Source organism: Ammospiza nelsoni, chromosome 7 (assembly GCF_027579445.1).
Source record: "Ammospiza nelsoni isolate bAmmNel1 chromosome 7, bAmmNel1.pri, whole genome shotgun sequence".
Lineage (NCBI taxonomy): Eukaryota > Metazoa > Chordata > Aves > Passeriformes > Passerellidae > Ammospiza > Ammospiza nelsoni.
The window spans coordinates 39359396-39369709 of record NC_080639.1 but is presented as its reverse complement, the minus strand read 5'-3'; the positions used below and the strand labels follow the sequence as shown (position 1 = coordinate 39369709).

Sequence of the window (10314 nt, the reverse complement as noted above, 5' to 3'; positions counted from 1 at the left end):
ACGGGTGGCGCTGCCCGCGGGCGCGTGTCCCCGGCGGGGCTGCCGTGCCGCGCCGAGCCGGGTCCGTCCGGGCTGTCTGTCTGGCTGTCACCGCGCCCCGCTCCGGTACCGGCACCGCCGCCGCGCCGGGAGCCCCGCGCCGCGCCCGCTCTCCCCAGGGACGCGCCGCGGCTCCCGGAGGGCGGGGAGAAGGGAGCCCGGCAGCCGGTGACCGCCCGCCCGCGGGGAGCCGCCTGCCCGCTTACCGAGAAATGACCCAGAGCGAGCCCAGAGCGGCTCCTCGAGGGCGCGGGGCGGCCCTGCCCGGCACCGCTCCCGCTCCCGTGGGCTCCGCAGCCGGAGCTCCCCCGAGCCGGGCGGAGCGGCGGCGGCTCCGTGTGTCTGTCCGCGCTCAGGCGGCTCCGTGTGTCTGTCCGCGCTCAGGCGGCTCCGTGTGTCAGTTCCCCGCCGGGGCTGCCTGACCGTCGGGTCCGTGTGCCCGTTCTCCGCTCCGGGTCCGTGTGTCTGTCCTCGCACCAGCGGGTTTGTGTGTCAGTCTCCCACCCGTGCTGCCCGATCGGTGGGTCCGTGTGTCAGTGTGTCCGTCCGTTCGCCGGCAGGTCCGTGTGTCCGTCCGCTCACTGGCCGGTCTGTGTGTCGGTGTGTCGGGTCCGTGTGTCGGTCCGCTCGCCGGCGGGTCCGTGTGTCGGTCCGTGTGTCCATCCATCCGCTCACCGTCGGGTCCGTGTGTCAGCGTGTCTATCCGCTCACCGGCGGGTCCGTGTGTCGTTCCGTGTGTCCGTCCGCTCACCGGCGGCTCCGTGTCTCCGCAGCCGTCGCGCCGGGCAGGCTGGAGCCGCCGCCGCGCTCTGAACCCGCGGACCCCTCGCTGCCCGCCGCGCTCCGACGCTGTCCGCCCTCGGCTGCCCCGAAGCCGCCGCTCCCCCGGCTGAAGGTGGGTGCGCTCCGTCCCCGCGGCCCCGGCGGGGCAGGGCGCTCCCGGCGCTCCCGGCCCTCCCGGTGCTCGGCCCCGGTGGCCGGCGCGGGGCGGCCCGGGCCGAGCCTAGCTGCCGCTGTTTCGTTCGCAGCCATGCCCTGCGTTCAGGCTCAGTATGGGTCCTCGCCTCAAGGAGCCAGCCCGGCCTCCCAGAGCTACAGCTACCACTCCTCGGGAGAGTACAGCTCCGATTTCCTGACTCCGGAGTTCGTCAAGTTTAGCATGGACCTCACCAACACCGAGATCACCGCCACCACTTCTCTCCCCAGCTTCAGCACCTTTATGGACAACTACAACACGAGCTACGACGTGAAGCCCCCCTGCTTGTACCAAATGCCCCTGTCGGGACAGCAGTCCTCCATTAAGGTGGAAGACATTCAGATGCACGGCTACCAGCAGCACGGCCACCTGCCGCCCCAGTCCGAGGAGATGATGTCCCACTCGGGCTCCGTCTACTACAAGCCCTCGTCGCCCCCGACCCCGTCCACGCCCGGCTTCCAGGTGCAGCACGGCCCCGTGTGGGACGAGCCCGGCTCCCTGCACAACTTCCACCCCAACTACGTGGCCACCACGCACATGATCGAGCAGCGCAAGACGCCCGTGTCCCGCCTGTCGCTGTTCTCCTTCAAGCAGTCCCCGCCCGGCACGCCCGCGTCCAGCTGCCAGATGCGCTTCGAGGGGCCCCTGCACGTGCCCATGGGCGCCGAGCCCGCGGGGCCGCACCCCGGCGTGGACGGGCAGCCGTTCGCCGTGCCCGGCGGGCTCCGCAAGCAGCCGCCCATGGCCTTCCCGGGGCTGCCGCTGGGCCCCGCGCCGCAGCTGCTGGACAGCCAGGTGCCCTCGCCGCCGTCCCGCGGCTCTCCCTCCAACGAGGGGCTCTGCGCCGTGTGCGGCGACAACGCGGCCTGCCAGCACTACGGCGTGCGCACCTGCGAGGGCTGCAAGGGCTTCTTCAAGGTGAGCGGGGCCGAGCGGGGCTGCGGGGGGCGGCGGGGCGGCCCGCGGGGCCCGCGGATGGAAATCGGTTAGGACAGAGCGGCGCGTCTGAGCTAACCGTGTGGAACGGAATTCCCTGTGGTAAAATTAAGTGATCTCTTTATTTCGCCATCCCGATTGAATAATCTTATCATTTTAAATAGAGGAGGTCTCCAAGGAATGTAAATAATATGAATGCCCACGGATTTGTATTTACCGAGCGTCTCTTTCCCTCCTCTTGGCATATAAAACGCGGCTAGGAGCTGCGAGGTTAGCTTGGATGTTAACGCTGTCAATTTTCTCCTGTTAAATGCCCTGGGAAGGAAAAAAAAAAAAAAAAAAAAAAAGGAAGGGAGGGGGGAAGGAAAAGGAAATAAAAGGGAAAAAAAGGGAAACTAAATAAAGGGGGAAAGGAAATAAAATTAAAGAGGGAAAAGGGCAAAGGAAATAAAGGGAAAAGAAAATAAATCTAAAATGTCGAAGAAGAAAAGGGGAAAAGGAAATTATAGAAAGGAAAAATTTTAAAGGGAGAAGAGAACAAAGGGGGAAAAGAGGAAGGGATATAAAGGTTAAAAAGAGGAGAAGTAAAGATAAAAAAATGAAAATAAAATAAAGGGGGAAAATGAAAGCGGGAACGGAAAACGAAGGGGAAAGGGAAGAAAACAAAGCGGAAAAACGGAAAATAAAATAAAGGGGGGGGGGGGGAAGAAAAAGCAGGGTGAAAGGCGGTAAAAGCAGCCGCGGGCAGGCGGGACTCGGGGCGCTCCGGTCCGGCGCTGACGCCGCTGCCGCCCGGTGCAGCGCACGGTGCAGAAGAACGCCAAGTACGTGTGTCTGGCCAACAAGAACTGCCCGGTGGACAAGCGCCGCCGCAACCGCTGCCAGTACTGCCGCTTCCAGAAGTGCCTGGCCGTCGGCATGGTCAAGGAGGGTGAGTGTCCGTCCGTCTGTCCGCGAGCGTGTCCGAGCGTCGGGCGCGCCCCGCGGCGCCGGGCTGACCCCCGTCTCTTGCAGTGGTGCGCACGGACAGCCTCAAAGGCCGGCGCGGCCGCTTGCCGTCCAAACCGAAGAGCCCCCAGGAGCCTTCTCCCCCCTCTCCCCCGGTGAGTCTGATCAGTGCGCTGGTGAGAGCCCATGTCGACTCCAACCCGGCTATGACCAGCCTGGACTATTCCCGGGTAAGCGGCACCGAGCTCGCGGAGGGACCCCGCCGCCGCCGCCCGGGGAGGGGGGTCCGGCCCCGCGGCCGTGCGGGGGGACACGGGAGCCCGCCCGGGGCTCGGCCCGGCTCGGCTCGGCTCGGCCCTGCTCTGCCCGCCCGGGGCTCGGCTCGGCTCTGCCGGCACCGGGGGCCCGGCTCGGCTCGGCTCGGCTCGGCTCGGCCCTGCTCTGCCCGCCCGGGGCTCGGCTCGGCTCTGCCGGCACCGGGGGCCCGGCTCGGCTCGGCTCGGCCCGGCCCTGCTCTGCCCGCCCGGGGCTCGGCTCGGCTCGGCCCTGCTCTGCCCGCCCGGGGCTCGGCCCGGCTCGGCTCGGCCCTGCTCTGCCCGCCCGGGGCTCGGCTCGGCTCTGCCGGCACCGGGGGCTCGGCTCGGCTCGGCCCCGCCCGGGATCGGGCCCCCCGCGCACGGAGAGCGGCGGCCTCGGAGCGCCGTTCCTAATCGAATTAATTGCCCCGGAACATCTAATTTCCTCACCGGTCAGAGAGAGCTTTAATTGTTATCCCAGCCCGCTCCCCGGCCAGCGACGGGGCGAGCAATTTCACGGGTTATAGACTTTAGAGAACCTCATTAAGTGCTTTTTAAAATGAATTTCCAGTTCCAGGCTAACCCCGACTACCAGCTGAGCGGTGACGACACCCAGCACATCCAGCAGTTCTACGATCTGCTGACCGGCTCCATGGAGATCATCCGAGGGTGGGCGGAAAAAATCCCCGGCTTCACCGAGCTGCCCAAGACGGACCAGGACCTGCTGTTCGAGTCCGCCTTCCTGGAGCTGTTCGTGCTGCGCCTGGCGTACAGGTGAGCGGGGCACGGCAGGGAATCGCACCCCTTCAAGGTCCGCTGGGCTGCGTTTTATTAACTCCTCGGTAATTAGGTGCCTCTTAAATCCTTCATTTATTGCTCCTGGAGTAATTAGTTGTTTAGATTTTCTCCCCAGTCATCTCCTTTCTTATTATTTTATTTCTTTCCTGCTCTCTCTTGTTGTTTTTTCTCTTTCATTCCCTCTTCTCTGTTTTATCTTTCTCCCCCTGTTTGTCCTTCTTCCTTTTGCTCATTCTCTCGTTCTTTACTCTTTTGTCTTTCTCTTATCTTTTGTCTTTTTCTTTCTTTTCCTCCGTTTTCTGTCACTATCTGATTTTCCTCCCTCTCTCATCCCTCCATCCATGCATCAGTTCACTCTGGGGTTGTGCCCTTCCTTGCAGGTCCAACCCCGTGGAGGGGAAGCTGATCTTCTGCAACGGGGTGGTGCTGCACCGGTTGCAGTGCATCCGCGGCTTTGGGGAGTGGATCGATTCCATCGTGGAGTTCTCCTCCAACCTGCAGAACATGAACATCGACATCTCTGCCTTCTCGTGCATCGCTGCCCTGGCCATGGTGACAGGTCAGTGTCCCCCCTGCTGCCCCCCGCCCGCCCTGCTCCGTGCCAGACCCCTGACATCCCACACCCTTCTATTGCAGAGAGGCACGGCCTCAAGGAACCCAAGCGGGTGGAAGAGCTTCAGAACAAGATTGTAAATTGTCTCAAAGACCACGTGACTTTCAATAACGGGGGGCTGAATCGCCCCAACTATTTGTCCAAACTCTTGGGGAAGCTCCCCGAACTCCGCACGCTTTGCACGCAGGGGCTGCAGCGCATTTTCTACCTGAAACTGGAGGATTTGGTGCCACCGCCAGCAATAATCGACAAACTTTTCCTGGACACTTTACCTTTCTAAGACTCTTCCCGCACGCTTCCGCTGACCCGAGGAGAAGCTCCACCTGCCTGGAGCTGGTGTGGGCCCAGAGCAGCACCCCTGGGTGCCAGCTCCCACCCGGCCGGTGCTGCCAGCTCCTGCAGGCAGAAGGCGATGGGCATTTTGGCTCTGGGCCATCATGGATGCAGCTCATGGACTACACAAATACCATGGTATAAACTTTTTATTCTCGGCTTCTAAATGAGTTTATGATTAAGGACTTCTGGTGCAAAGACAAGCCTGCCTGGCGGCGCCGGCTCACGCGGGGCCAAACCCAGCGCCGGGGCGACCCAAAGCCTAACCCTCCTAAAGACTAAAGTTTTCTGCAGCAAAAGAAAGCTGTAATATACCCAGACAGACCCCAAACCTTGCGTGGGTGGCGTGGCGTTAATGAAGGCGAAGGCTTGTAAATTTATCAGATGCGGTTTGGCTTTTTAAAAAAAAAAAGTAAAAAATTCTTCTGTGCCTATTTATGATGAAACGTGGAAAATAATTCTTAAAATATTAATCAAAAATAAAAGCTAAATGTGTTTGGGAAGAAAAATATTAAAAAAAAAAAAAAAAAGGAGGATTAAAAAAAAAAAGGAAAGAAAACCCAATCTGTCCATACCAGGGAAGCATGACGATTCCAGGGTGACAATGTTATAGGCACTTGCTATTTCAGTAATGTCTATATTCTATAAATAGTATTTCAGACACTATGTAGTCTGGTAGCTTTTATAAAGACTGGTAGTTATCTAAGCTTCAAACATTTTCTCAATTGTAAAATAGGTGGGCACAAGTGTTACCCCCGGAATCCCCCCCAAAGGGACACATAGTGTTTGTAAACACCGCCCGACACCCCTTGTTTGTAAGTGTTGTATGTACTGTTGATGTTGATTAAAGAAGAAGTTTATATCTTGATTATTTTGTTGTCTAAAGCTAAACAGATCTTGCATGCAGCAGCTTTTGACTGTTTCCAGAGTGCTTATACTATACATAACTCCCTGGAAATTACTGAGCACTTTGAATTCTTGGTTTGTTTTTGTTCCATTTGTTTTTTTATGTCTAAAAATTGTCGGTTAATATATTATTTCATGTTCGAGTAATATTTTTAATATTGCCATATTCTGTAGTATTTTTCTTTGTATACCCCGGTTTGGCACACGGGAAAGTCGCTGCCTTTTTTTAATATGGTGTACGACAGTTAGAAACGCGGATTATTATTATAATTATTATAATTATTATTATTATTATTTTTTCTCCCGAGAACTCTTTCTTTGAGAAAGACAATTTTAATGTTTACAACAATAAAACATGTAAACGAATCGAATTTCGTCTCCTTTCTGCCGAAGTGCGAAGGCGCTCAGCCAGGGGACAAAAGCCTCTGCCCGTGCGGCGCTCCCGGAGCGGCGATGGCCGGGGCCGCTCCCGCTCGGTGCCGCGGGAGGAAGAGGAGGAAGAGCCGCGGCTCGGAGGTTGGTCCTTCCTTCCACGCGTTTTAGCGCGCTCGGTCCCCGCCGCAGGCAGACCCCGCATCCCGCTCCGTCCGTCCGTCCATCCATCCATCCATCCATCCATCCATCCATCCATCCATCCATCCATCCGTCCATCCCTCCGTCCATCCCTCCGTCCTCCCGCGGCGGCGTTCGCCCAGGCGCATCCCTTCGGCGGGGGTAATTCCTCAGGAAGCCCCTTCCGTGGAGCAGTTTAATTCCCCAATCCGCGCCCGCGGCGGCGGAGGGGCTCGGGGGGCAGCGCGGGCGCAGCGGGTGCGGGATCCGGGCTCCTGCCAAGCTTTGGCTCGGGGGCGGCTCTCGGAGCCCCGCGGCACCGGCACCGCGCTCGGAGGTACCAACGCCGCGCCCGGAGCCCCGCGGGTCCCGGGAGCGGGAGGCGCGCACGGGAGTCCCGTGTGTGCAGAGGGAGGAGGTTCCAAACTCCGCTGGTTTGTCCAGGGGAATGGAACTTCACCTCTCGCCTCGGGAGACGATATAACGCCCGTGGGAGGGTGAGGGAGGCACGACCGCGATCGCTTTTGCTCCTCTGTGCCGCGAGTTCCCGCGGTGCCCAAATCCCTGCGGACACGGGTGCGGGGCAGCATCCCTGTCCCGGCGCTGCATCCCTGTCCCGTGACACATCCCTGTCCCGGCGCTGCATCCCTGTCCCGTGACACATCCCTGTCCCGGAGCCGCATCCCTGTCCCGGCGCTGCATCCCAGCCCCGTGACACATCCCTGTCCCGGAGCCGCATCCCTGTCCCGGTGCTGCCTCCCTGTCCCGGAGCCGCATCCCTATTCCGGTGCAGCATCCCCATCTCGGAGCCGCCTCCGACTCCCGGTCCTGCATCCCCGGTGCTGTATTCCCGTCCCGGTGCTGTGCCCCAGCCCAGCGCCACATGCCCATCTCGGTGCCGCCTCCCCGTGCCGGGGTGCCGGGATCTGCGATCCGCGGCTCTGCAGCCCCCGGAGCGGGCGAGCCCCGGGTACCCGGTGTGCCGGGAAGGGCCTCGCGGCTCGGCCAGGCGAAAACCCCGAGAATGAAGAGTTGTAAACAGGAATGAAAGTCGGTGCTGTGGGGGACAAGGAGCGGCGCTGGGGCAGATGCGGGTGTTTCCTAACTCATCCCGAGCGGGGTCTGGAGCTCGGGATCGCCACGGAGCTGGAATACTTGTGGGTTCAACCTAAAGAGTGCACACGGAATACAGAGATGCCCTAAATATATATAGAATACAGACATTCCTTCAATATGCGTAAATAAATATCAAAGTGTAAATGCCTATGCTCTAGAAGGGGTTTAAAACGCAAAAGAAAGACAAAAACCTGTTTATCGAAAGAATTTAACAACCCGATCCCCCTCTGAATAGCCCCCAGCTGCTCCCAATCCTCCCAGAAATCACCTGCTCCCACCGCGTTAATCAGCGCCCTTCGCAGCAACCTTTCAACAGGTTTAACCCTCTGCACCTGGGCAGAGCAGGATTTATCCTTCCCGGGCGGCCCTTCCGCACCTGCCGCGGCTTTTCCCCCGCAATTTCTCCCGGGTGTACCCGGGCGTGTCCCCTGCGGGACGAGCGGAGGAGCCGAGCCCGGAGCGAGCGGGCACCGGACACGGGCACCGGGCACCAAGGTGGGCAGGGGCTGGGGCTGGGGGCGGGCTGCCGAGGGGGCACAGCCTCTGTACTCCCTGCCTTTCGCCTTCTGCAGGCTCCGGCGAGGCTCAGGGAATGCTGAGTGCTGTGCAGAGACGCTGGGAAAAAGGTTCAGAGCGGGAGCTCAAGGCAGAATGTGGAGCTGAAGGAATGGTTTTTTAACTGGCGGTATCAATGGGAGGATTTATTAAAAGGTTTCGCTTCTCCGGGCTTGTAATATTCCAGATCAATAGCTATCTTAATTATTTTTGCCGCGCGCTGCTGCTGGAATTTGTTACTGCTCGTTCTGCTGGGCTCGTGTGAGGAGCAGCCAGACCCATCCTGGTTTGTTCCTCGCAATTCCAGGTTTTGTAGCTCTTTGCAAACCCCCCCGGGCTGATTTGAGCCCAACTTTCTGTTTTGCTCGGGCTGTTTTCTGTGGCGTTACTCCGAGGTGTAAGGGTGGAGAGCGTTTGCTCTGTCTGGAGTCGCGCTGCCGCGCACAGGAGCGTCCCTGCTCCTCCCCAGAGCCGGGCACCTTCCTCCTCCTGCCGAGGAGGGTACACCGAGGCGCGGTTCTCCCAAACGTGCCGGCATTTCCGAACCTGACAGGGGAGCCGGGGCCGGGTCGGGGCCGGGCGCGCCCTGCCCGCCGCGCTCCGCAATCCCAGCCGCGTTTCCCGAGGCTCTGGGCGGTGTGATGGTGCCCTGGCTGTGCTGGGCTCCGAGAGCCGCCAAAGTGGGCTGGCAGCACTGCCGGGGAGGCGTGTGCTGCTCCTGCAGAGGAGCTGCCCCGGTGGGAGCTTTGCTGCTTTGGGAACGCAGAGGCAGCACTCGGTCCCTGCCCCATTATCCTCACCTGTGGGCCCCTGCCCCATTATCCTCACCTGAGTGCTGTGAGCAGCCCACAGAACTCACGGCCGGGGTCTCCAGAGCTGGGGAATTCACGTTTTATGTGATTTTACCCTCCTGGCTTTTCTGCGGTGTGAGAAATCCCCGGACTGGCTGCATGCAAAAGGTGCCTCGGATGCACCTGTAGCTGATTTTTTATGTATAAGTAAACCCCGCGCTGCATAATCTGCACTTGTGAAACGTTAGCCCTGGGTAACCCCTGCAGCTGGGGATGGTGCAGAGGGAGATGTTGGTATTCATGAATGTTTTGACATATTTGACATTTCCTATATGGTGTGCTTTCTCTGCTTTCCTCCTGTCTCTGCTCCCCTGGCTGAGCAGGGAAGAGTTTCCTTCTCTGGTGCTGTGGCACAATGTAGAGGAGCTGCAGCTTCGTGGGTTTGTTTGTTTTCTTACTTTATCTCATTTAAAAGTATATGCTTATCAAAGCAGTGGCACTATTGCATTTTGGTGGGATGGCTGCATTTTAATGGGGTAAAACGCTGAGGAGAAATCTGCCTTTGGACCAGCGTGAGCAGCACCTTTTATTGAACAGGCCTCCTGTCTAGTCACACAATTTCTAATTTTTATTCAAATCTTTATGATTCTCTGTCAGAAACCAAACCTCAGGTATGATTTTGGGAGCACCATTAGCATGAACATTTCCTCAGCAAACCTCAGGTGCTTTGGTCGCTTCAGCCTCTCCTCCTCAGCTCCCCATTTTCAGCTGAGCTGCTTTGGTGAGTGGAGGAGCTCAAAGCAATGAATGCTCCTGCTGAGGAGAAGGGCTGTTTGGCCAGGTTGGAGTGTGGGCACTCAGCTTTTCTGTGGGGCTGCAGCTGTGGCAGCCCTGGGTGTGCTGTGTGGGCCGGGCTCATGCTCTGGTTAAATTAATTCATGGCTTTGGTAGGATGGCTCTGCTCTACAGCACTGGCAAACCCAGATTTTTGTGCCTGACTGACGGCACAGGGACTTACATGTGTTAATAAACACCAAATAACGTTACTGAGCTCACTTTTCTTGACCTATTTGTTGTCAGGGATGGCAAACGCAGCGTTGGGAGAGCAGGAGCCTGCAGGGTCCGTGGCTCAGGGCTGGCTGCTCCCGCCTCAGGGCGTTTGGGGCTTGTCCTGCACTTAGGGCAGGTCCAGGACACACTATTTCCAGAGCACAGCCTTCCCCTAAAGCTGCCATTAAGTGACTCTCATTTTATATTTATTTTATTTTCCTGGATGTGTCCAAAGAGCAGAGATGTGAATTTTTCAATGATGTGATTTCGGAGTGATGTGACTTTTGAGTGATGTGACTTCCGGTATCTGGTCATGAGTTTTGCAGCCATAGGCATGTGAGGATATGGCATCAACAAACTGCTGGAACTCAGGGCTGGTCAGCACAGCATCACAACATTTATATA

The 10314-nt window shown here is 58.5% G+C and overlaps 1 protein-coding gene across 1 annotated transcript; it reads left to right on the top strand.

Annotated features, from left to right (window-relative positions):
• The first annotated feature begins 852 nt into the window (after positions 1-852).
• Positions 853-6189, top strand: NR4A2 (nuclear receptor subfamily 4 group A member 2). The gene is made up of 7 exons (XM_059475784.1): positions 853-934; positions 1068-1933; positions 2753-2882; positions 2966-3129; positions 3767-3969; positions 4374-4552; positions 4630-6189. The coding sequence occupies exons 2-7, from the start codon at positions 1070-1072 to the stop codon at positions 4884-4886; spliced, it is 1797 nt and encodes a 598-aa protein (XP_059331767.1). The 5' UTR covers positions 853-934; positions 1068-1069; the 3' UTR covers positions 4887-6189.
• Positions 6190-10314: the final 4125 nt, after the last annotated feature.

What these genes read in the sequence shown, in the direction of transcription:
- NR4A2 (XM_059475784.1), top strand. Translation starts at nt 1,070, where the DNA reads ATGCCCTGCGTTCAGGCTCAGTATGGGTCCTCGCCTCAAGGAGCCAGC. An exon ending in GCTGCAAGGGCTTCTTCAAG is followed by an intron (nt 1,934 to 2,752) that starts GTGAGCGGGGCC and finishes CGCCCGGTGCAG; the next exon opens with CGCACGGTGCAGAAGAACGC. An exon ending in CCAGCCTGGACTATTCCCGG is followed by an intron (nt 3,130 to 3,766) that starts GTAAGCGGCACC and finishes ATGAATTTCCAG; the next exon opens with TTCCAGGCTAACCCCGACTA.